Source organism: Apis florea, unplaced genomic scaffold (assembly GCF_048593485.1).
Source record: "Apis florea isolate Af1SG1 unplaced genomic scaffold, ASM4859348v1 contig_3772_pilon, whole genome shotgun sequence".
NCBI lineage: Eukaryota > Metazoa > Arthropoda > Insecta > Hymenoptera > Apidae > Apis > Apis florea.
The window spans coordinates 870,420-896,586 of NW_028256845.1; the positions used below are offsets into that span (position 1 = coordinate 870,420).

General features: G+C 26.5%; 4 protein-coding genes across 7 annotated transcripts; 3 read left to right on the top strand and 1 right to left on the bottom strand.

Annotated features, from left to right (window-relative positions):
- The first annotated feature begins 8 nt into the window (after positions 1–8).
- sea (mitochondrial citrate transporter scheggia) lies at positions 9–3,405 on the top strand. Its single transcript, XM_003691320.4, has 4 exons — positions 9–755; positions 1,167–1,601; positions 2,271–2,491; positions 2,675–3,405. The coding sequence occupies exons 1-4, from the start codon at positions 605–607 to the stop codon at positions 2,855–2,857; spliced, it is 990 nt and encodes a 329-aa protein (XP_003691368.1). The 5' UTR covers positions 9–604; the 3' UTR covers positions 2,858–3,405.
- Positions 3,406–4,828: 1,423 nt separating this feature from the next.
- LOC100864778 (uncharacterized) lies at positions 4,829–14,167 on the top strand. 2 transcript variants are annotated; one of them, XM_086915359.1, is made up of 17 exons: positions 4,884–5,019; positions 5,169–5,234; positions 5,690–5,780; positions 5,860–5,947; positions 6,027–6,429; positions 6,509–7,066; positions 7,195–7,490; positions 7,639–8,104; positions 8,212–8,619; positions 8,680–9,057; positions 9,623–10,403; positions 10,481–11,151; positions 11,227–11,729; positions 11,790–12,152; positions 12,226–12,463; positions 12,549–12,767; positions 13,107–14,167. In XM_086915359.1, exons 3-17 carry the CDS (start codon positions 5,770–5,772, stop codon positions 13,745–13,747), a joined length of 6,024 nt encoding a protein of 2,007 aa, XP_086771485.1. In that variant the 5' UTR covers positions 4,884–5,019; positions 5,169–5,234; positions 5,690–5,769; the 3' UTR covers positions 13,748–14,167. The 2 variants fall into 2 exon arrangements, with proteins under 2 accessions (XP_003691361.2, XP_086771485.1); XM_003691313.4 differs by having other exon boundaries at positions 4,829–5,019; positions 5,690–5,947.
- Positions 14,168–15,086: 919 nt separating this feature from the next.
- On the bottom strand, positions 15,087–16,509 carry LOC100866098 (peptidyl-tRNA hydrolase 2, mitochondrial). 2 transcript variants are annotated; one of them, XM_086915362.1, is made up of 3 exons: positions 15,705–16,509; positions 15,374–15,540; positions 15,087–15,306 (listed from the first exon to the last, which is right to left on the bottom strand). In XM_086915362.1, the coding sequence occupies exons 1-3, from the start codon at positions 15,775–15,777 to the stop codon at positions 15,124–15,126; spliced, it is 423 nt and encodes a 140-aa protein (XP_086771488.1). In that variant the 5' UTR covers positions 15,778–16,509; the 3' UTR covers positions 15,087–15,123. The 2 variants fall into 2 exon arrangements, with proteins under 2 accessions (XP_086771488.1, XP_012351063.2); XM_012495609.3 differs by having other exon boundaries at positions 15,374–15,550; positions 15,628–16,427.
- A 424-nt stretch (positions 16,510–16,933) lies between these two features.
- On the top strand, positions 16,934–25,835 carry Sbf (SET domain binding factor). Of its 2 annotated transcripts, none has more exons than XM_086915360.1 (21): positions 16,934–17,074; positions 17,492–17,577; positions 17,641–17,928; positions 18,005–18,224; positions 18,308–18,549; positions 18,642–18,947; positions 19,045–19,222; positions 19,364–19,568; positions 19,722–21,326; positions 21,399–21,592; positions 21,654–22,052; positions 22,125–22,341; positions 22,455–22,656; positions 22,745–22,890; positions 22,964–23,809; positions 23,882–24,029; positions 24,097–24,242; positions 24,318–24,544; positions 24,697–24,903; positions 24,999–25,081; positions 25,171–25,835. In XM_086915360.1, exons 1-21 carry the CDS (start codon positions 16,975–16,977, stop codon positions 25,261–25,263), a joined length of 6,138 nt encoding a protein of 2,045 aa, XP_086771486.1. In that variant the 5' UTR covers positions 16,934–16,974; the 3' UTR covers positions 25,264–25,835. The 2 variants fall into 2 exon arrangements, with proteins under 2 accessions (XP_086771486.1, XP_086771487.1); XM_086915361.1 differs by having other exon boundaries at positions 21,657–22,052.
- The last annotated feature ends 332 nt before the right edge of the window (positions 25,836–26,167 follow it).

Genomic DNA, 26,167 nt, shown 5'->3' on the forward strand with positions numbered 1-26,167 from the left:
TAATTATTAAATGAATTAAATAAATAATTTATTTTATTCCTGTCATTAATTTTGATTATTTTAATAATATTTTAGTATTTATATAATAAAAAAAAATAATTTTATAACTTTTTAAAAATTATACATAATTATATTAGTACATAATTAACATTATTATTGTTATATTATATTATAAATTATTGAAATAAATTATCGAATAAATTAATAAAAATATTAATATTAAATTAAATAAAAAAAATAAAAAAGATTAAATAAAAAAGAAAAATTTATGAAATATAATATATAAAAAGATTATAAATATAATCTATAAAATCATGCTTTGATTTAAAATATTTTGATATTTATTTTGAAATTTTTTGATATTTGAAATTAAAATAATATATTACTGATAAAAGAAATTTTGGTCATTGTACTCATAATCGCCTGTTTTATCATTATAAGACATCATTTATAAAATGTAAGTGTGAGTAAAAGAAATTGATTGAGGAAGGGATACCTACGCGTATCGAAATGTACTGAGTCAGTATGTAGTACTGACATTAATCGACTCAGTTCACTTTTGACGTCTAACAGAACTGCTAGTAATAAAAAATAGATTTAAAAGATGGATATTAGTTTATTAATATATAAATTATTGCAACAATCAAGTACAACTTCAACATTCCAAAATAATCCATTTCCTCATAGACCTTGGCTTACTGATACTGGAGTTGCTGCAGCCGCTGCCAAAGGCGGTGTCAAAGGAATCGTGGCTGGTATTTACATTATATACATACATTTTTTTTTATATTTTCTATATTAATAATTTTAATAATTTTTTAATACAATTAATATTTTTATTTAAATAATTTCTTAAAATATAATATGGCAACAAATAAAAAAATATTAAAAATAAAAAAAAAAAATAAACCGAATTCATGAATCAAAAATATGAAATATTTAACTTTGGAAGCATAAATTAAAATTAATTTTTTAATTTAATTTATAATATTTTTCATTATTAATGAATATATATCATATATTTTTTTCAAATACTTTTAATAATTTTAGATTAAATTTTTTTATTTTTAATTAATTTTTAATAATTTTCTAATAAATTAAATATTATAAATATTATAAATAATATAAATATAATATAAAATATTAATAATATACGAATTTTTTAGGAGGTATTACTGGTGGTATAGAAATATGTATTACTTATCCAACTGAATATGTAAAAACACAATTACAACTTGATGCAAAAAGTGGAGTTGATAAGCAATATACAGGAGCATGGGATTGTATAACAAAGACTATAAAAAACCGTGGATTTTTTGGTTTATATAGAGGTCTTTCAGTATTACTTTATGGTTCAATACCAAAATCAGCTGTACGCTTTGGTTCTTTTGAAAAGATGAAAGAATTATTAGCAGATCCAGATGGAAAACTTACTAAAAAAAATAGTTTTCTAGCAGGTTTATGTGCTGGTACAGCTGAAGCTATTTTTGCAGTTACTCCTATGGAAACTATTAAAGTAAAATTTATAAATGATCAACGATCTCCTAATCCAAAATATAAAGGATTTCTTCATGGAGTAGGAATGATCACAAAAGAATATGGTAAGTAGAATAATTATTTCAAATAAAAAAAATTTATATTAAAAAATGATCATAATTATTATTCATATATTTTTTAATTTTATATAATTTAAAAAAATTGATGTTTCATATCATTGAATAATCTAATATAAAAAATTTATCTTGAATTAATTTTACATAAGGTTAGGTTATTCTATCATGATTTTTAGTTTATATAGTTTCTTAAATTTTCTATTTTTAATCTTATGATATTTATATTTTACATATTTTTTATTATATTATACATATTTATGCATTTTTTATTATATTATATAATATTATATGAAGTCTAATCATATGTACATAGTAATTACAAGTAAGTTTGCCAGAAGTAGGAAAAATATGGTCGCACGAAAAAGTGATGATACAGCTAATATAGTAAGTTATAGAAGGGGAATAGGTTAGCTTATTCGTGGAGATTTGGACTTATGATGTGATGCGATGTGACGTTTTTCTATTAATATGTGAATATATAATTCGTGACGTTTGAAATAAAGAGTATTAGTACCACTAATTTTCGCATGATGTGCTGAAGTCGCATAATGTGTACAGTTTCATAACAGTTATTTTTGTTTATGATGAAAAACTATGTGATAATACATATAAATTATATTTAATACATATAATGTAAATTTTTTAATTTTTTATTAGGTATCAGAGGCATATATCAAGGATTAGTTCCTACAATTTTAAAACAATCATCGAATCAAGCAATTAGATTTTGTACTATAGAAACATTGAAGGATTGGTATAGAGGTGGAAATAAAGATGTAGTTATACCAAAAGTAGTTACTGGTATTTTTGGTGCAATTGCTGGAGCATTTTCTGTTTTTGGAAATACTCCAATTGATGTTGTAAAAACCAGAATGCAGGTAAACATTTCATTTTTATTAATCTTTAATGGATATATATCGGATATAACAATATATCATTTCTGACATATCATTTTTACACAAATATCAGAACAATAACATCTGATAAAGATTAAGTTATAAATTTTGTTTTATAGATTCTATATTTTATCACAACATATTTAATATATATAATATTTTCAGGGCTTAGAAGCCGCAAAATATAAAAATAGCCTGGATTGTGTAAGACAAATATGGATAAAGGAAGGCCCAATGGCATTTTATAAAGGAACTATTCCAAGATTAAGCAGAGTATGTTTAGATGTTGGCATAACATTTATGATTTATGATTCTTTCAAAGAATTATTTGATCGAATTTGGCCTTGAAAATTATTAATTTTACAATTGCATATTTTGAAATGTTACTGCAAATGTAGTTTTCATAATGTTATTATTATATTCTTTTTTTTTATATTTATTTAATAACATGTCTATAACAGTACATGGTTAAAAAATATTTTTATTTTAAACATAACATTTATATACCAAAATTTATATATATATATGTTTTATTATATTTATTTTAATAACATAAAAATTAAAAAAATATATTGAAGATTTTCAATTTTGATATTAATTTTTTGTTATTGAAAACTACATTTGTACAAGCACAAATTCCATTATATATAAATACATATATTTTTATATAAATTTTTATTTAATATGGATCATTTATATAGAGAAGAAAACATAATGTGAATTTAATTCACAATTTCAATTTTATTAAAAGATATTGTCTTTATGTTGATTATAAGCATTAGTTTATAAATTTTATTTAATGTTTTATTTTCTAACTATTATTAGACATTCCTATACATTTAATAAATATTTATATTATATTATTATATATTAAAACAAATATTTATATTATAAAAGTGTTTTGTATGTATAATATATATATATATATCTTTCTAAGAAATATTTTAAATTTTAATACAAAAATATAAAAAAATGTTAATTAAAATAATGAAAATAAAAAAAATTTTATTATATGAGCGAAGAAAAATAGTTGACTTTTTCAATTTAGTAATATTTATATAATTAAAATTTTATAATTAGCCATTTAAATTTATTAAGAAATTGTAAAAGATTATTAATTAAAATTATCTTTATATATATTTATATCACATTAAATATGATGATGCTTCGCTCAGATATTGTTTTATATATACATATATATACATATATACAATATATATATATATATATATATATATATATATATATATATATACACATATTAAATAAATATAAAGTTGAACTATAATGGCTGTGAAGTTTGAAAATATAGATAAACATGAAGAAGTTCCTTTAAAATGATTTCATGCAAATGATAAATGCAAATTATTTATTATTTTCTTTGAAACATACATATAATGATTCATAGTACTTTGTATTATTTATACAATAAAATATATAACTTTGCAGTTATTTTTAAAAGTTTTATATATATAAACCTGATATAATAACATTTTTAAAACATAGGAAATTTGTATAAAAATTATAAAATATTTTTATATATACATTAAAAACAATTTGTTTCTTTTTCCTGCTTCTCTTTTTTTCTTTTCACATATTTTATAAATGAAATAAATAATTTTTACTATTTTATATATATAAATGTAAATAATTGAAATATTTTTTTGATAAAAAATATTGGCAATATGTGCATTTTTAAATAATTTCTTAATATAAATTTCAAAATTTATTAATTTACTTATTACATGCTATTATTATTTGTATAATGTATATTTTATATAATATTGATATTTATATAAAATGCAAATAATTGAAATATTACAAGTGTTTTAGACTACTTTATAAAATCATATTTTTATATATCATATTATTTTAGCATGTACATTTTAGCTTTTATTTATTATAAGTGTATTTATTAATATTATTATAAACATTTAAAATATTAATATTAATATATTCATAATATATTTTTAAATAGTCAATTCTAGAGACTAAAATAAATACAAAAGTTAGCATACAAAAATCGTCGATTAAAACTTATTTAAGTTATATATATTTTTATTTTTTATATATATTTTTTTTAATTAGATAAAATAAGACATTTTTATTTTCGTTGCATATTATTTTATTCTGTTTTATCTAACATAAAATTAAATTATTTATAATTTAATGAATAAACCTTAATCGATTTTTGTATATACTAATTTTTATGTTTATTTTGACCTTTAGAAAGATGTTTTACGAATATATTAATATTCTATATATGTATACAATATTTATAAATTGTGTATGTAAGATCCAAACACAAAGTAAAGAAGCAGACAGTGCCGGCCACTCTGGGCCTAAGGGGGGGCCTGGGGTCACATTCCAAGATGGCTGTGTTTAAGGAATGCAGTGGGTGCCCTCCTAAGACGCCTTCCTCCCTCCTTTTTTATTAACCGAATCAATTCACCTATCCTAGCGAACATTCTGATTATTGGGACGAAGTAGTTAATGTCAGCGTGTATCCGGTGAGTGCTGTCTGAATTTGAAAGTAGTATCTTATAGAAAATAAATGTGAATCAAAAAAAAAAAAAAAAGAAAGAAAAATGATGCGAAAAGACCTAGAAAGGTCTTATACTCTAAAATAGTCTTATCTAATAAAGCTCTCTTGCTACAGATAATGCTCATACAGGAGGATGCTACCTGCTCGTCTTAAGCAATGTCTCATAGGGATATCTCTGAGGTAATAGCAAGATTCTATGACATATGATGACGAATATCATTATTACATTTTAGAATTAAAATTATATAATTTTTAAAATTTTTGTGTTTTAATTTTTTATTTTTTTATTTATTATAAATTTTGATAATTTAAAATATGATTTATTATATTAGATATTTAATTTTTTAAAATATATATAAATAAAAAAAACTTATAAAAAATTTATAACATTTATATTAAAAATGATAAAATAAAATTATATTTAATTGTATATTTTTTATTTTTTATAAAATAATATTTTAATCTTAATAATTAAATTCAATAATTAAATATTTAATTTTAAAAAATAAATAAAAATAAAATAAATTTTTTTTAAATTTATAAAATTTATTTATAAACATAATTTTTGATAAATAAAGTTCAATTAACTAATAATCATAGTAACGATAAAATGCAATTTTTTATAAATTTTTAAGGTGGAGCCCGAAGGTACGTCGGCCTTGGCCGCTGGATCAAGATCTTTATTTTTAGAAACTGTACGCCGTAGCAATGCAGCATGTCAAAATGGTGATTATGCTCTTGCTGCAAGTTTGTACACAGAAGCCCTTGCTTTGGATCCACTTAGCCATGTGCTATATTCAAACAGGTCAGCTGCCCGGCTTAAAATGGGTTTATTTGCACTTGCTCTTCAAGATGCTGTCAGAGCCACTGAACTTAGTCCTCAATGGCCAAAGGTAAATTAAAAATTTTTTATTTTTTTATTTTTTAAATTACTAGTAAAAATATTATCTCAAATTATTATCTACCTATTAGGCATACTATCGTCAAGGAGTTGCATTACAATGTTTAGGAAGGCATGGAGAGGCTCTTGTAGCCTTTAGTACAGGTTTGGCACATGACCCTTCCAATTGTCAACTTTTATCTGGTCTTGTGGAAGCATCATTAAAATCACCATTACGTCCAACATTAGAACCAACATTTCAACAATTACGTGCAATGAAACTTGATGAATCTCCTTTTGTTGTTATTTCTGTTGTTGGTCAAGAACTTCTTGGAGCAGGACAATATAAAGCAGCAGCTGGTGTATTAGAAGCTGCACTTACTATTGGATCTTGTAGTTTAAAATTAAGAGGTTCTGTATTTTCTGCTTTGTCTAGCGCATATTGGGCACTAAATTCTTTAGATAAAGCTATCAATTATATGCAACAAGATTTAGGTAAATGTTAAAAACAAATAAAATAAATATTTAATTAAATAAAACATTTTTTTTTAATTTTGAGTAAAAATGTTTGTAGGTGTGGCACGATCTTTAGGAGATACACAGGGTGAATGTCGAGCTCATGGAAATCTGGGCTCAGCATATTTTAGCAAGGGCAGTTTTAAGGAAGCTTTAACCGCACACAGGTATCAATTGGTTTTAGCTATGAAGTGCAAAGATACTCAGGCTGCAGCGTCTGCTTTAACTAGCCTCGGTCACGTTTATACAGCTATTGGTGATTTACCAAATGCACTTGCATCTCATAAACAATGTGTACAATTAGTAAAACAAATGGGAGATCGACTTCAGGAAGCTCGAGAAATAGGAAATGTGGGAGCAGTTTATTTAGCAATGGGAGAATTTGAAAGTGCTGTTGATTGTCATACACAGCACTTAAGAATAGCAAGACGCTTAGGAGATCGTGTAGAAGAAGCAAGAGCTTTTAGCAACTTAGGTTCATCTCATCATTATCGAAGAAATTTTGGTCAAGCAATGGCTTATCATGAAAATGTTCTAAGAATAGCTCAAGAACTTGGTGATAGAGCAATAGAAATGAGAGCATATGCTGGGCTGGGTCATGCTGCAAGATGTGCAGGTTTTTAGAAATAATAAATATTTAATAAGAAAATCAATAAAGAATTAATTTCACTTATTATAATTAATTTTATTAATTATAGTTAATAATTTTATTTATTATTACAATTCTTTTATATGTATTCTTAGGTGATCTTGCACAAGCTAAGTTATGGCATCAGAGGCAACTTGATGTTGCATTAGCTACAAAAGACAAAATTGCTGAAGGACGAGCATGTAGTAATTTAGGAATAGTTTATCAATTACTTGGTGAACATGAAGCTGCACTTAAATTACATCAAGCTCATTTAGGAATTGCTAGATCATTAGGAGATAAAGCTGGTATGGGTAGAGCATATGGAAATATTGGAAATGCTTATAATGCATTAGGATATTATGAACAAGCTATTAAATATCATAAACAAGAATTAACAATAAGCAAAGAGGTAAATTAGAAATTAAAATAAAAAAATTGGAAATAAACTTGTATTGTAAAAATATATTATATTATATTATTATAAATTTATATTATAATATTATATTATTATAATATATATTATATATATATATATATATTATAAAATTATTTAATAGGTTAATGATCGTAGTTCAGAAGCTAGTACACATGGAAATTTAGCAGTAGCATATCAAGCAGTACAAGGTCATGAAGCAGCATTAAGACATTATAGAGCTCATTTAGCTATAGCACGCGAATTAAAAGATACAGCCGGTGAAGCATGTGCTTTACTTAATCTTGCCAATTGTTTATCATCTCGTGGCAGATTTGAAGAAGCTGTTCCATATTATGAAAATTATCTTATGTTATCTCAGGAGCTACATGATGTGGAAGGCGAAGCTAAAGCATGTCATTTCTTAGGTTATGCTCATTATTGTTTAGGTAATCATCGTGAAGCTGTTAGATACTATGATCAAGATTTAGCATTAGCTAAAGATTTACAGGATAAATCTGGAATGGGAAGAGCTTATTGTAATTTAGGATTAGCACATTTAGCTCTTGAAAATTTAGACACAGCTCTAGAATGTCAAAAATATTATTTAGGTAAGAAAATCTTACAAATATATATTTGTATCTTAAAAATATTAAAATAAATTTTATACATATATATATTGTTTTAAACTAATAATTTAAATAAAATTTCCATACAGCTATTGCACATATGACTAAACATTTAGCTGGAAAATTTCGTGCTTTGGGAAATATTGGTGATTGTCTTTTACGTCTTGGTGAAACTGAAGAAGCAATAAAAATGCATCAACGACAATTAAATCTAGCACGACAAGCAGGTGATCGTAGTCTAGAAGCTGCTGCTTATGGAGCTTTAGGTATCGCACATCGAACAATGAAAAATCTTGATAAGGCATTAGGATTTCATACTCAAGAATTAACTTTAAGACAAGAAGCTAGTGATTTACGTGGCGAGTGTAGAGCTCATGGGAATTTAGGGGCAGTACATATGGCATTAGGTCAATATACTCATGCAGTAAAATGTTATCAGGAACAGCTTGAAAGGGCAAAAGAATTAGCAGATTCAGGAGTTGAAGCTCAAGCTTTAGGTAATTTTTATTTATAATACATAAATTGTTTGAATTTACAAATTATTTTTTTTTAAACAGGAAATTTGGGAATAGCTAGACTTAATATGGCACATTATGAAGATGCAATTGGTTATTTTGAACAACAACTAGCGACTTTAGAACCATTAACTACAGGCACAGCTTTACTGAATAAAGCAAGAGCACTTGGTAATTTAGGCGATTGTTATGAAGCTTTAGGAGATCCAGAGGAAGCTATTAAATGTCACGAACAACAATTAACAGCTGCTACAAAATTAAAAAGTATAAGAGAACAAGAAAGAGCATATCGTGGTTTAGGCCGAGCTCGGGAAGCAACTGGAAATTTACAAGAAGCTTTAGTTTGTTTTGAGAAAAGATTAGTAGCTGCACATGAAGTTGATAGTCCAGAATCGAGAGGTGCAGCTTACGGAGATTTAGGTAATTAATATTTAAAAAATTATATTAGAGTCCTAAGTTTTTGATAGTTAAATATTGCCAAAATATTTTAAATAAGAAAAAAATTTTTAAATATAAATATAGTTTTATATAAAGCTTCATTAAAAGCAAAGAATTATAACAAAAATAAAATACGAAGGAAATAATAGTATCACTCTATATATAGAAATAACTAATTCTCCATTTTAAAGTATCCACCGAAAATAGAATTTATTATCTTGTAAACTTTATTTCTATTTTGTTTTATTTCAATTTCCATGAAAAAATTAAAAATAAATATTGCTCTATAATAAATATTCATTTATTTGATTATTAAATTATCGCAATAATCATGACTCTGTTATTATTTCTTTTGTATTTTATATTTTTTTTTTAACTTTTTAATAAAATTTTAAACAATTTGTGTTTACATTATATTAATATTTTTTTCTTATTTAAATTCATACATTATAATAATATGTAATACTTAATTGTTAAAACATAAAATATCTTGTATAATATTTTTTAATTTATTTGTTATAAATTATTGATATCTAAATTTTTTTAGGTCGAGTGCATGCTGCATTAGGTAACCATGAACAAGCTGTTAGTTGTTTATCACATCAATTAGCTCTTGCCAGAGGACTTGGAGATAAAGCTGCAGAAGCAGAAGCTGCTAGTGGATTAGGAGCTGTTCATTTATTAATGGATGATCCAAATTCTGCATTACGACATCATCAATTGGAACTTTCAATTGCTGAAGCTTTAGATGCAGCTGGATTACAAGCTAGAGCTTGTGCAAACTTAGGTATAACTCAAGAAGCTTTAGGACAATTTGAAGAAGCAATAAGATTACAAGAACAATCATTAAGTCTTGCAGCAGCAGCTGGAGATCAACCGGCAAGAGCAGCTGCATTTTCTAGTTTAGGTCGACTTCATCATTTATGTGGCGATTTATCACGAGCTTTGAGTTATTTACAATCTGGATTATCTTTATCTGAAGGATTAGGAAGAAGAGAAGAAGCAGCTAGATTGAGACATAGACTTGGTCTTGTTCATTGGGAAGCTGGAGAAGCAATTATTGCTGTAGAACATTTAGAAAAGGCAGCAAATTTATTAGAATCATTAGACGGAATTTCTTCAACTCTTACTTGTGGACAACCAAATAAATCCGAATTATTATCAGAGACATACAGAATGTTACAAAAAGTACTAATTAATTTAAATAGAGCTGAAGAAGCTTTGAATTGGGCAGAAAGATCGAGACGAAATAAAAGTAATTGTTTGGATGATGCTGCGCATTATTCCGAAATTATTGATAGACAACGTGGAGTTATTTTATATTATAGGTAATTTATATTTATACTAATAAATAATATAAATAAGTCATGATATTATAAAATGATTAACAAATTTCACATTTCAGTGAAGTAGGATGTGAATTACATGCTTGGTGCTTAGCACCTGGCCGAGGATTATTGCGATTTCATTCCACTAGTTTAGATGATGGTATAGGATTAGAAAAACGAGTTTTACAAGCACGAGAAGCTCTTTTAGAGGAAACAAATGAACTTGTTGAAGAAACAAAAATACCATCAAGAGGACATCATCTTAATGCTAGTTCATATAGTTTGAGCAGTTTGTTTAGTGTGGGTTCAATTAGTTCACGAGCAGGAAGTGCTCGATGGGGACGAGGAAGCAAAGGACCTACATGGCAATCACCATTACCAATTCAAGTACTCTATGATTTACTTTTAGCACCATTTGAAGATCTTTTACCACCTGCAAGAAAAGAATTAATTATGGTAGTGGAGAAATCATTATATTTAGCTCCACTTCCAGCTTTACAATCAAATCCTGGAGAAGATTATTTATGTGAAAGATTTTCTTTATTAGTAGTACCATCTCTAGCAGCTTTAAAAAAGCGATCAAAAACTCCTATGCCAGAAGGAGGTGCAACAGTAGCTGCACTAGTTGCAGGAAATCCTGTACTTCCTGAAGAAATTAGAGAAGAATATGGGTGGTCTGAAAGCATTACTTCAACTGAAACAGAATCTGAGATTGTTGCTGAATTATTAGAAGCTCGTGCTTTAACCGGTAGATATTAATATGAATTTAGAAAATTAAAAAAAAAATTATAAATAAATTTTTTTTTTCATTTTTATTATTTAGGTACAGAAGCAACAAGGTCAACTGTTTTAAGATCCTTACCCGATGCAGAATGCGTACACTTAACAGTACCAGTTTTTTGGAATTCTGCTAGTTTAGCATTAACTGCAGATCCTTGTGAAGACTCTTCTGTAAGATCAGAATATTTGCTAAGCTATTCAGATATTACAAAATTAAGAATATCTGCTCGTTTAGTTGTAATATCTAGTGGTCATGGTTGGAATAGTACAGAAAATACAACTGCTACATCAGATGGTGTACAAAATTTAGCCAAAGCTTTATTAAATGCAGGAGCACAATGTGTACTTATAGGAATGTGGGCAGTTCCACCTACAGCCGGTAGTATATTATTACGAGCATTTTATAGCGCTATGTTACAAGGTGCTAGAGCGTCAAGAGCATTGGCAGAAGCAATGCAAACAGTTCAACATACAAGACATTTTGCACATCCTGCAAATTGGGCTGGCTGGTTACTTATTGGAGGAGATGCAAGATTATCAAATAAGGTAATGAATGAAAAAACTTTTATTAAATTTAAAAAACAATTATTTATAAAATATATTTAGGTTGCTTTAATGGGACAAGCACTTGCTGAATTATTACGCGGAGGTCCTGAACAAAGTCGTGATGCTCTACGTGTTACACTTCATTTAGTAGAAAAATCATTACAACGAATACATCGTGGACAAAAAAATGCTATGTATACAACACAGCGTAGCATTGAAAATAAAGTAGGTGCTGCCACTGGTTGGAGAGAACTTTTAATGTCAGTAGGTTTTAGATTTGAACCTGCTGGAAATGGAATACCATCTTCTGTATTTTTTCCACAAAGTGATCCTGAAGAAAGATTAACAAGATGTAGTGCAAGTTTGCAAGCATTATTAGGATTGGGACCATCATCATTACATGCACTTGCTAGATTATTGCAGGTAATATATAAATCTACATATTCAAATATAAGTTTAATATAATTTATTATATTAAAAATATTCCTTCTCCTAGGCGCCAGAAGCAGCAGAAGATGTTATTGCTGCAATGAGAAGAGCTACATGCGCAACAGAAGGTCAAGAAGTTACATTACCAGTTCAAGTATGGAGAGCATCAGGATCCCATGAATTATTTGCAAGTTTAGGCTTTGATCTCATGGAAGTTGGTCAATCAGAAGTTACATTAAGAACAGGAAAACAAGCATCACGAAGAGCTGTTCAATTTGCTCTTCAAGCTCTTCTAGCTCTATTTGGTAAATTTTTATTGATTATATAAATAAATATTTTATATTATTTAAATAATATAAAATATAATATATAACATAATTATGTTATTAGATACACAAGAAGCACCTAAAAGTTTGACTTTAGATTCTAGTAGCTCAATGGAAAGTTTAGCTTCTGTTGCTCATATTGAAAAAAATGTCATAGAAAGACCTAGATTAGGAGGTGCATTTGCAAATTATGTTCGACATCGAGGTGAACCAGATGGTAAAACTATGGAACCACCAAATGTTCCAATTCCTACATCACGACAACCATGTCAAAATGGTGGAGGTATAAATAATTCAACCTAAGACTTTAACCCTTTTGCTACTATGGGCGACTATAGTCGCTCTGCACAAGATGCCGCGTATCGTATGATATGATGAATTGATGATATAACGATTGGAGTTATTGCACATCGAGTATCTTTCTCTGGAAATATAATATCGATATTTTGTTTTTATCATCAATTTTTTTTCAATAAACCATTAAAGCAACGATCTTTCTCGTGTACCGTGCACATTTTGTGCGATGACTCGTTCAGTGGGAATGGCGTGGCGGAAAAGTCACTCGTAGCGAAAGGGTTAAATAAACATAAGCATAAAATTACATATATATAATATTTTATAGGTGAATCAGATGTTGCTTTTACTCCTAGTCCTCCTGTAGCACTCAATTTAAATCATCAAACACGGATCAGAAATCTTTATCCTGATCAAAGCATAAGACCAGGATCTAGTTCAAGTAGTTCAGTAACAGATTGGGATAATGGTCATGCAACAGTTTTGAGACGACAACCATTACCACCTTTACCAGCAACAGTACTAGAAAGATTAAGTGTTAGAACAGAAATTGGATCAAATTCTCCAAGAAAACCTCGTCATCCAGCAACAACTGAGGATATTTGTTCTCAGACTGATTCTACACAATCTACAGAAACACATAATCAAAATTTAAGGAATGTAGCCACATCTCTTACTAGTTTAACTCGTGAATTAACACCTACAATTTCAGAAGTATATCATGAACGAAATTTGGGATTAGGATTGGCACCATCTTTATCAAAGTTATTAGGAGAAGTAGGTTCTGTTTCTGGAAATGAAGAAAATCAATCAACGCGAACAAATCATAATCAAAATCAAAATTGGATACAAAACGAATCAGAATTATGTCGAAGAGATGAAGCTGATGGTAGATCTATTGCTGAATCACAATGTAGTGCTACCAGCTCTAACAAAATACATCGAAAAGCACCTCCTCCTCCAGTGTAGATTATTTATGTATTTATAAACATTAAATAATATTTTAAATGATAATAATAGCACGAGGTACCAAAGAATGGAATATATTTTATTGGAAACAAATTTTTAATATTTTGTGATCAGAACTGGAATAATTTATGGTAATTTTTTATTTTGTTATGTGATGTTATATGAAAATACATTACTTGTGTATTTTTAATTTGTTTTCCAATTTAAAAATCGGTAAATACTATTTGCTTAACACTGATAATTAATAAAATTCAATATTAATAATGTATTATTGTTACAATGGCACCTAATGCTATAATATATTAATAATGTATTAATGCAAAAATGTATTATATTAGCATAAAAATGAATATATTTTAAATATATATTGTTTATGTATAATGTTATATTTAAATTTATTAAATGAAATTTATTACAATACATGTTGTGACTAGTAACTAAAATAATATTTCAAATAGATATTATATTTAAATTTGTACAAATTATTAAGCTAAAATTTATATTTTTTCATTTTTGATAAATATATTGACATATTTTTTAATAGAATGTAATTTTATATAAATTATACATATGTATTTATTGTTATATCATCAATTTATTATTATATTTATTTTTTATAGCAAATATAAATAAAAAATATATATATATACATACATAAATAAAAATTCAGTAATAAAATTAATAAACTATTTAGTACTAAAATGATATATAATAAACTTAAGAATTTTGATAATATTTAAATATATTATAATATATTAAATATATTATAAAAGACAAGGTTTTAAACAACTTTTTTTTGTATATATAATCAGTAGATTTATTGATTTGAAGTGCTTGAGCATTTGAAGCTTCCATAAAAATAATTATGTAATATTTATACATTGAGAAGAAGAATAAAATATGAAATAACTCTTGCATGATTGAAATTATAATGATTGAAATAACAATAAATAATAAATATAAAATACATTTTGGATATTTTCCACTATGACATATAAGTAATGGAAACATTGGATACATTGCTATAGACATATATATAAATATATAAAATATATTCATATTTATATATTAATATAAAAATATAAAATATATTTATATATTAATATTATATAATATTATATATAATATAATATATATATAAAATATATAAAATTTAATGATATTTTGCAAATAATTCAAAAAGTAAACCTGATTGATAATTATATACAGTTGTTTAAAATTTTATCCTTTATTACTTATTTAAAAATCATCAAAATCCATAAAAATGTTAGATCAATATATTAATAGATAGATTCATTTCAATAATTAAATTTAAAAAGACAAAAAATACACTTAAAAATTAGGTAAAAAATAAGATATCTTTATTTAGTAAATTATTAAAACAATTTTAAATGTCCTGTTACTTGATCTATTAATTCAGTTGGACCAGGACCAATTGCACATACTGTTCTGCTTCCTGGTTTCACTTGGGTACGTCCAGCATCCTGTATTATATTTGTCAAAAGTCCTACAGCTTTGGCTTGTTTTGCTACTAGTTTCAAAGCATTATCACTATCGACCTAAAAATGTTTTGAATTTTTTAATATTTGTTTTTAAAAAATAATATTACATGGAAAATATATATACCTTAACTGTAATTTTGACTTGGCCAGATTCTTCCCAAGCTTGTAAAATTTTAGGATAATTTACAGCTGCTTTATAAGCTGCAACAGCAGCATGAGCACATTGTGCTGCTACTTTTCCTTTTCCCATTTTTAAGTCAGTTCTAATAACTAAAATAAGCTTGTAATTATCTGAAAATACCTTGAAAATAAAAACTATTTTATTATATTTATTATTTATATTTAAATCAAATATAAATGAATTTTAGCTTTACTTACCATATTTAATGTTTCATTGCTAGAAGATTGCAATTTTCTTTTATTAATTATTAACATTACTTTATATAAGCAATAACCTATTAATGTTGCAATAGCAAATCCTACTTTTTCATCTGTAGCAATTTTCAAAAATATTTGAGAAATATTCATTTCATTAAAATTAAAACTTTATAAAATTTAAAAAATTTATATTCCTAATCTAATGATTTAAATATTTTTAATTCCTGAAAGTATTTAATTTTTTTAAATAAATTGATTATGAAAAATTGATTCTTTTACTAAACTGATTTTAGAAAATATTTAATTTGTTTATGTTAAATTTTTTTTTTTATCAAACTATTTCACGTGATAACTTTAAGGTTAAGTATCGTTTAAAGATGTAATCTATATTATGATTACTATATTATGATTATGTAAAGATTATTCATCTTTTTATTTATGATATAAAATATTAGATTAAAATAACTTAAATCAAATAAAATAACTTAAAAATATATTTATTCTTTTATTTTAAATAGTTATAATTTGATATAAATATAATATATAGAAAAAAATTATTTATATGAAAGTTTTTATGAATTCAAAAATATTAAATTTTATATTATATATAATTTATATTTTATATCTTATTTATATCTTATATTAAATAAAGAATTACTTAATATGAATTTCATAAAACAGCACATAGATAAGTTAATATTTATACATTATTTGTGCAATAATTTCACTATGAACGCGCTATAAGTTATATCGAAGTAACGTTTCTAATAATGTGTATGTTTTCAGATTTAAAGTTTTCTCAGTGACCCAAGCAGAAGACAAAAAAAGTAAAATTAAATGCGAATTGCAGCGCATTTGTCTCTTCGTTTGTATATATGTGGCGCGTTTTAGTTCGTACGCGGTTCAACAAACACTCAATGTGGCGCTTGAGTTTGGAAGGTTATGGATTAAAGCTTCGGGGTGTGGCATCATATTGTGTTTTATAAAATAAATAAAATATTGTATACTTTTATGATGACGGATAAATTTATTTTTTAAACGTGACGAATGTGAAGTATTTGTTTTCAACGGTACGTGTGACGCTAGTAAAATTTCAACCATCATCTAAAATTTGTTTCTCAAATGGAACAAAATTTTTTAAATATACTTACAACAATATTATATTTTCAGTGCTTTAAATAGAAATTTATATTATTTGAATAGGAATATATAAATTCAAAAATGTTTATAATACTTTCCAATTAATTTGCATATTGATGTGTATTTATGTGTAACATTGACACAAGGTAGTTGATTGTTACTTGGTAATACGGTCCATGAAATCACGTGTATTAAAGTCTACGTGGGATGTTGGGCGCTATCACCCCCACGAATCCCCACGAATATACCGAAATGTCTCGGTTAGCCGACTACTTTGTTGTGGTCGGCTACGACCACGAAAAAGAGAGTAAGTTTTTAGTTTTTAATTAAAATTATATTTTAAAAATATATCCATATTTTTAACATACATAACTGATAAACATTTAATATATGACAATAATATGTAATTTTTGTAATAAATTTATTAAAAATGTCAAATATAAATATTTAAATTTAATCAATATGATAATAAATATGATGAAAATATAAATATAAACTAAATGCATTAAATAAAACATAAATATATAATTTGTAAAAAAATTATATTAAATAAAAATGATTTTTTATTTATGTGATAATTATTTATTATAATTATTTATATCATATAATTTTATTTAAGAAAATTTTTATTATAAAAATATTTTTATTATAAAGAAATATGATTTATTGAAATATAATAATAAAAGATTTAATATATATATATATATATTATTTATTTTTATAGGAGGTGGTATAAGTAATGGAATTATTTTACAAAGATTTCCAGAAAAAGATTGGTCAGATACACCATTCATAGAAGGCATAGAATGGGTAAAATTTTTTTATCATATTTTCATGTTTTATAATTTTTTTGTACTGAATTTTATTTTACAGTTTTGTCAACCACAAGGATGGGCCTTATCTACAGAAAGACAAGAACCACGATTTTTTGTATCTATTTTAACTGACATTGATGCAAATCGTCATTATTGTGCTTGTATGTGTTTCAATGAAACAATATCTATTTTGCCAAGTAAACCTGTAGATGAAGAAGAAGATCCTGTAGATGGTGATAGTCGTTCTTTGGTTAGAACAATACCTACAATTGCACATCACAGCATTATGTACGCACCTAAATGTCTGGTGCTGGTTTCCAGACTTGATTATATTGAAACTTTCAGAGTATGTATATTTTATTTATATTAAAATTATAATTAATTTTAAAAATACAAATTTTATTTTTATATTAACATTTTAGAATTGCCTTGGTATTATATACACTGTGTATGTAGAAAATCTTGGAATACCATTAGAAACTCTAGTAGGAAACATATTAGGTTGTATACAAGTACCACCTGCTGGTGGACCACAAGTAAGATTTAGCATTGGTGCAGGTGATCGTCAAGCACTTCAGCCTCCAATTAGTCCTTCTCTTCCAATAACACACAGTAGCGTTAATCTTTTATTTCAACAACTAGGTAAAAATAACTATTATTATAAATATATTAATTATTATAAATATATTTTCATACATTTTTATTACATTATATTCGCATTTTAGGAATCCGTAATGTATTAGTATTATTTTGTGCTGTTATGACAGAACATAAAATACTTTTTCATTCTGCAAGTTATTCACGGTTAACTGAAGGATGTCGTGCTCTTACTGCATTAATGTATCCATTTAGATACACACATGTTTACATTCCTCTTTTACCAGCAGCTTTAGTTGAAGTACTCAGTACACCTACTCCATTTATTATGGGTGTACATAGTTCACTGAAACATGAAGTTACAGAACTTGTAAGATATTTAGTAAAGCTTTATACAATATCATTTTTTACTATGTCATAATATATATTATATATTTTATTAAGTATCATGTGTTTTTATAGATGGATGTAATAGTTGCTGATTTGGATGGAGGTTCTATTATGGTTCCAGATGGAGTTTCACTTTCATTACTTCCAGAACCACTTCTCTCACAAACACAAGATGCATTATCTTTAGTATTGCAACCAGAATTGAGTTGTGCAGATTATGCTTTTCCACCACTTGCAACAAGAGCCCCTCATTCTCCTATGTTGGATAAAGAATTACGAGCAGTCTTTATGAGAACATTCGCACAGTTATTACAAGGATATAGAAGTTGTTTAACATTAATAAGAATTCATCCAAAGCCAGTCATAACATTTCATAAGGTTTTTAATTATTATTTGATTTTAATTATTATTGGTTTATCAATTTTGTAATATACAAAAATAAAAGAGAAATATAAATTATATTTTTTATTTTTAGGCAGCTTTCTTAGGAGAACGTGGCTTGACTGATTGTGATTTTACAACTAGAGTTTTGGATTGCATGTTTTTTACTTCCTTTATTGCAGAAAGGGGACCACCATGGAGGCCTTGTGATGTATGGGATGAATTATATAATAATTTAAGTGATCAATTAAAGCAAGAAGCACAAGATCATAGTAAGTAATAATTATATGTAATTAATAAATAAATATATTATAATTATATAAATATATAATAAATAATGTATAATTATATAATAAATTAAATAAAAAAAATAAAAAAATATTTATATACAATAAGTATCATTTCGATATTAGGACTTATTTTAACACATATTCAAGAATTAGCACAACAATTATACACAAATGAAAATCCAAATCCTCAACCATATGTACAAAAAATTTTAAAGCCACCTGAAGGAGCATTTGCTAGAATACATCAGCCGCTTTTACCACGTATTAATCCAGAACAAGTTCAAGCAATTATAGATGAAGGTCTTACAAAAAATAATCTTAAAGTTAGGTTTGTATTAAAAATATATTCTATATAAATTATTTTATATATATATTATTTTAAATAAATAAAAAAAAATATATATATATAAAATATCTCTTTTAATTAATTAAATTAAAAAAAATTTAATTAAATTTTATATTTATGTGTAATATTTTATAGATTATCATCATTAAGACCATCACAACCTCGTATTGTACCTATGGGTCCACATATTTCATTTGTTCATGATACTAGACATTTGGTTAGCAATTCTGCACGTAGATTGGAAGTTCTGCGTAATTGTATAAATTGTATATTTGAAAATAAAATATCTGATGCTCGTAAGACATTTCCAGCTGTTTTAAGAGCTTTGAAAAGCAAAGCTGCTCGTTTAGCACTTTGCATGGAATTATCACAGCATGTTGTGGGAAATAAAGCCATGCTAGAACATCAACAATTTGATCTTGTAGTTCGATTAATGAATTGTGCATTACAAGATGATTCATCTATGGATGAACATGGAGTTGCTGCTGCACTTCTTCCTCTTGCTACAGCATTTTGTAGAAAACTTTGCACAGGAGTAATTCAATTTGCATATACTTGTATTCAAGAACATCCTGTATGGCAAAATCAACAATTTTGGGAAGATGCTTTTTATTTAGATGTTCAAAAAGATATTAAACGTTTATATCTTCCTGGTGAAAATTCTCCACCACGACTTATAAATGATGGTATCTTAAGTCCTATTAGTCCACGTGACGGCAAAGAATTTCCATTTCGTGATCGATATTCAATTTATCAAATTCAAGAACCATCGGCTCTTGAAATAGCTGCTGAACAAATGAGAATTTGGCCAACAATTGATTCAGAAAAACAAAAAGAACTTATTGCAAGTGAAGAAAGTACTATGTATAGTCAAGCAATTCATTATGCAAATAGAATGGTTTATCTATTAGTACCATTAGATATAGGAGCAAAAACTCATCGCCAAGATAATATTTATGATGATGAAAGAGCAAGTAATAGTATTACAAATAGCGTAGCAAGTGATAGTGGTGATGCAGAATCTGGTTTTGAAGAAACTGATCCTGGAGAAACTGGTAGTGCTGTTATTCGAATGGTTTCACGATTTGTAGATCGTGTTTGTACTGAAGGAGGTGTAAGTGCTGAACATGTAAGATGCCTACATCAAATGGTTCCTGGTGTCGTTCATATGCATATTGAAACTCTTGAAGCTATACATAGAGAAAGTAAAAGATTACCTCCAATACAAAAGCCTAAAATTTTGACACCTAATATGTTACCTGGTGAAGAAGTTATTATGGATGGCTTACGTGTTTATCTTTTACCAGATGGTAGAGAAGAAAGTTTTACTTCAGGATTACCAAAGATACCACCACTCTTGCCAGCAGAAGGAGCAATTTTCCTTACTAATTATAGAATTGTATTTAAAGGAATACCTTGTGATCCATTTGCTTGTGAACAATTAGTAGTTCGTGCTTTTCCTGTAACATCTTTAACTAAAGAAAAACGAGTTGCTGTACAACATTTAGCACATCTAGATCAATGTTTACAAGAAGGTCTTCAATTACGATCATGTACTTTTCAATTGATAAAATTAGCTTTTGATGAAGAAGTTACACCTGAGAATATTGAAACTTTACGAAAATTAGTTCATAAAGCTCGATATCCACCCCATATTTTTCATCATTTTGCTTTCAATGGTCAAATATTAGTTACTCAAACTGCACATCATAAAGGGAAAGAAAAAAATGCTACTCTTAAGTAAGTAACATTTTATTCAAGTTTTTGTCATGTGTTAGTCATTTATTAAAATAAAATTATTTTTTTTTCTAGAGGATTTGCTAAAAAAACACTTTTAAAGACTGCGCGTAAAGCAGGTTTCAAACCGAAACAATCGTCAAAAAGACAAAAATATGTCTTGCCAAATATGAACATGATCAGTAATAATAAATATATGACATCACCTGGTCGAATGAGTTTACCAGTAACAGATAACAATGATTTAAGTCACGATGATGATCTTAGTGGTAAGTTAAATTTTAATATTTTCAATATTTTAAATTTTTTTTATGATTAAAATTTTTACAGTAGATGATTTTGAAATTCCTGGTATTATAACTCAACCACCAACTGATGCTAAAACTTTAGAACGATTATCAGAACGTAGTTACGTTAGAGATTGGTCTCGATTAGGATTATATTCAAATGGGCCACATAATAATCGTAGAAATGAACCTTTTCGATTATCTTCTGTGAATTGTGCCTATATGATTTGCAGAAGTTATCCTGCACTTCTTATAGTTCCTTCATCAGTATCAGATGAAAGTATTCGTAGATTTTGTCGATTATATAGACATAATAGAATACCTGTTGTTACGTGGAGGCATCCAAGAACAAAAGCACTTTTAATTAGAAGTGCTGGTTATCATGGAAAAAGTGTTATGGGCATGTTAAAAGCTCATCCAGCATCTGCTGGTAACTTAAAAGGTATTTATTAAAAATTATCTTGAAATTTTTTAATTTTTATAATATTTTTAAATATTTATTTTATATTCATAGCAACATCTTCAGAAACTACATCATCTTTAGAGCAAGAAAAATATATTATGGCTCTTGTAGCTGCTACTCCTTTATCTGCACTAAGACAAGGTTCTGCTTGGGGAATGTCTGATAGTTCTCTTAGTATTGATTCTTTATTGTTAGCTGCTGAAGATCGTAATGCTACACCCGAACAATCACGACGAAATCCATTTAATAAAGCTATAGGGACATTAAGGTAGATTTTTATTTATTTTTTTGTAAATTTAAAATGTTATGAGATTAATAAAAGCTTAAAATATTTAAATAGTATTAAATATGATTATTATTATTATTATTTTTTTTTTATAGTTCTTCAGGAGGCAAGGGAGCCAAGAATTTTGGTCGTTGGGGTTCATTAAAAGATAAAAGACATAATTCCCAAGCTTCTTTAACTTCAGTTCATCAACGTGGAACTGTTAGACATTCGGCTGATTCGGACAGCGGCACAGAATGCGTACATACTTTTCAACGTGCTGCATTATATATTCTAGGTGAAAAAGCTCATATGAAGGTAAAACATAATTTAATTAAATATTTTAATTTGTTTAATTATTTTAGATATAATATGTTTCATTAAAATTAATTGTTTTATATAAAAGGGTGTTAAGGCGGAATCAGCACCAAAAACAGATTTTATTCCAGTGGAATATTATGATGTAAGACATACCAAAGCTGCATTTAAAAAACTTATGCGAGCCTGTGTTCCTAGCTCTCCAAATGTAGAGCCTGACCAAAGTTTTTATAAGTATATACAATTTATTTATAGTTAAATATAATTTTATTATATAATTTCTGATAAATAATATATATTATTTCAGATTAATTGAAAGTTCAGAATGGTTACAACAACTTCAAAATTTAATGCAATTAGCCGGTGCTGTAATAGATTTAATGGATGTTCAAGGTTCATCAGTAGCTGTTTGTTTAGAAGAAGGTTGGGATACTACAGCAACAGTGTGTTCTGTTGCTCAAGTATGTCTTGATCCCCATTATAGAACAATCGAGGGTTTTCGAACTTTGATCGAGAAAGAATGGCTTGGATTTGGACACAGATTTGGGCACAGAAGTAATCTTGCAGCAAATTCTCAAACGACAAATTTTACTCCTACCTTTCTTCAATTTCTCGATATAGTACATCAAATTCAAAAGCAATTTCCATTAGCATTTGAATTCAACGAATATTATTTAAAATTCTTAGCATACCATTCAGTTTCTTGTCGTTTTCGTACATTTTTATTGGATTGCGAATTTGATAGAGTGGAGTGCGGCATTACTGCTGTTGAAGACAAAAGAGGATCATTGACAAGTCACCATAAAGGTGTAGATACAGGTAGTGATGATGAAACAATTTATCCTGGAGGTAGATTAGCAGGAACAAACACAGGGTGTAATCTTGGTCAAAGTATATTTGATTACATCGAAAAACAACATGCACGGTGTCCCTTATTTTATAATTTCATGTATACTCCTAACACAGAAAATATGGTATTAAGACCTGTTTCACATTTGCCAAATCTTGATATTTGGCAATATTATTTAGAAGAAGAATTAGCTCATGGACCTGCATATGACTTAGAAGTATTACAACAAGATTCTCAACAAGAAGAAGAAGCAGAAGCTGCTGATGGTGTAGTTAAAAGTAATCGTAAAGTAGTTACACAAGGGTAAGATTAAAATTTATGATATTTTTTTCTCTTTTATTTTTATTATTTTATTAATATTATGATGTATTATAGATATGATGGTATAAGTTCAATGGTACCCGACCAATTTTCTCATCTTTTAGAGGAAATTCATAGATTAGAAACTGAATTGGGTCATTTACCACAAAAATGGAAAGTTCTTTGGGATAAACTTGAACTGCCAAATACAGATTCACTTGCTGTTAGTAACAAATATTTAAAAATTATATAATTTTATTTAATCTAACATATTTTTATCTTTTATATAGAGACATGCATCATTTAGCACTGCATTAGTTAGATATCATGGTCGATTAATTCATAAACGTTCCACATTAGAATTACTTTTAAGAGGCAAACTTGCTAGTGGAAGTTCTTCTGGAAATGATGGCTCCGTTTATGCACATCCTCATAGGTAATTTTTATGAAATGTATGAAGTTTTGATTTAAATCAATAAAACGTTGAATAACTTAATTTATATTTTTAAAGATTTGAAAGATTAGATTCAGCAACTCCAACTCATTGTGATGCTTGTTCTGGTGTATTATGGGGACCAGTAAAAGCTGGTTTACGATGTGTGGATTGTGGTCATGTGTGTCATGATAAGTGTGCTGATGCAGTACCAAAAAATTGTACAAAATACAAAACCGTGACTGATAATTTACAAACACATACACTTACGCGAAGCGGTGGGGATAATGGAAGCGTAAATTCGAGTATGAATATTTTATTATACTAAATTATATTTTTCAATATTATTATATTATTTTATTATTAATATTATTTTTAAATTATACTTTTAGAACTATAATTATATTTTTCATCACTATCATTACTTTATTTAACATTATAAAAAATTCACATTTAGGTGTTACTACAATACAAACCTCTTCACAACAATATTATGAACAATTCTCTAGTAATGTTGCTGAAAATAGAACTCATGAAGGCTACCTTTATAAACGAGGTGCTTTGCTTAAAGGTTGGAAACAGAGGTGGTTCGTATTGGATTCTATCAAACATCAATTAAGATATTATGATGCCATGGAAGATTCTCATTGTAAAGGATATATAGGTTTGTAAAAATCAATTTTAAAATTGAAATATAAGCATAATTTTAATATTCATCTTAATATCTTAATAATCTTATAAATATTTACAATTTTACAGATTTAGCTGAAGTAGTATCTGTAACTCCAGCTCAGCCAATGCCAGGACCACCAAAGAAAACGGATGATAAGTCATTTTTTGATGTAAATATATATTATTTTTTTATTTTTTTAAATATCTTTTAAATTTATTATAATATACACACATGTATAATATATATTTATATTTGCAGCTTCGTACAAACAGACGAACGTATAATTTTTGTGCTGGTGATGCAACAACTGCACAAGAATGGATTGAAAAAGTTCAAGCGTGCTTACAATAGCTTGATTATAATTCTAATTTAAATTGTGCAAGTGACTGATAGATTAAAACAGACTTTAATTTTGTTACATACTATTGTATAGTCTAATAGTACATATTATAGACTGCAGTAATTTGCTTTAAATATTTTAAAACCAACAATTGTTGGATTGAACAGTATCATAAATTGAATGTGATGTATTCATATCCTTGACATAGCATTATTATATAAATGTATATTGTAACTATATATAATTACGTTAAGTTTTAATTATTTCAGCTGGAAGATAAAAGATCATAACATACTCAATTAAATGTTAAATTTTTTTATTTTGTTTATTATGTTTTTAATTTTAAATGAATATAAATAGAGCGTAAAATATGTTAAAATATTAGATGAAATACCTATTCTGCGAATTATTATGAATATTATTGTTACTGCAATTACAGTTTCAGAGAAGATGATGATATGATCTCGCTTGTTAAAAGATAGATTGCGAATGAAAACAAAGATATATTTTGTTTTCGAAATTTGATGTATTATTTGTTCAGTAATTCTATTATGTTTATTAGTAAAATTAAAATTAAAAGAAATCTTATATTCATTTTTAATTAAATTTATTTTTGGATTTGTAGTATTTTTTAGAATATATTACCTTTTTATTATTGCACATATCATGTATAGATTTTCTGAATAAAATTTTCGAATTTAATATAAAAAAAAAACTGTAACAAACATTATAAACAAATTATGTGCAATTTATTTAATACTTCGATATTATTAAGAAAATTAAATATATATTTAAATGTGATATTTCAAATTTTATAATAAGAACTATCAAAAAGAAAATTGTTTTATATTTATTAAAATATTTTTGTTTTCTAATAATTCAAATTCATAAAATTTATAAAAAAAATAAATTTTT

Excerpts from the sequence above, each read along its gene's own strand:
- LOC100866098 (XM_012495609.3), bottom strand. The coding sequence starts at position 15,777 with ATGAATATTTCTCAAATATTTTTGAAAATTGCTACAGATGAAAAAGTA. Across the intron at positions 15,551-15,627 it reads GCAATGAAACATTAAATATG|GTATTTTCAGATAATTACAA; the intron begins GTAAGTAAAGCT and ends TTTATTTTCAAG. Across the intron at positions 15,307-15,373 it reads AAGTCAAAATTACAGTTAAG|GTCGATAGTGATAATGCTTT; the intron begins GTATATATATTT and ends AAACATTTTTAG.
- Sbf (XM_086915360.1), top strand. The coding sequence starts at position 16,975 with ATGTTGGGCGCTATCACCCCCACGAATCCCCACGAATATACCGAAATG. Across the intron at positions 17,578-17,640 it reads TCATAGAAGGCATAGAATGG|TTTTGTCAACCACAAGGATG; the intron begins GTAAAATTTTTT and ends TTTATTTTACAG. Across the intron at positions 24,243-24,317 it reads GTTTATGCACATCCTCATAG|ATTTGAAAGATTAGATTCAG; the intron begins GTAATTTTTATG and ends ATATTTTTAAAG.
- sea (XM_003691320.4), top strand. The coding sequence starts at position 605 with ATGGATATTAGTTTATTAATATATAAATTATTGCAACAATCAAGTACA. Across the intron at positions 1,602-2,270 it reads AATGATCACAAAAGAATATG|GTATCAGAGGCATATATCAA; the intron begins GTAAGTAGAATA and ends ATTTTTTATTAG. Across the intron at positions 2,492-2,674 it reads TTGTAAAAACCAGAATGCAG|GGCTTAGAAGCCGCAAAATA; the intron begins GTAAACATTTCA and ends TAATATTTTCAG.
- LOC100864778 (XM_003691313.4), top strand. The coding sequence starts at position 5,211 with ATGTCTCATAGGGATATCTCTGAG. Across the intron at positions 5,948-6,026 it reads TTAGTCCTCAATGGCCAAAG|GCATACTATCGTCAAGGAGT; the intron begins GTAAATTAAAAA and ends TCTACCTATTAG. Across the intron at positions 8,105-8,211 it reads ATGTCAAAAATATTATTTAG|CTATTGCACATATGACTAAA; the intron begins GTAAGAAAATCT and ends ATTTCCATACAG.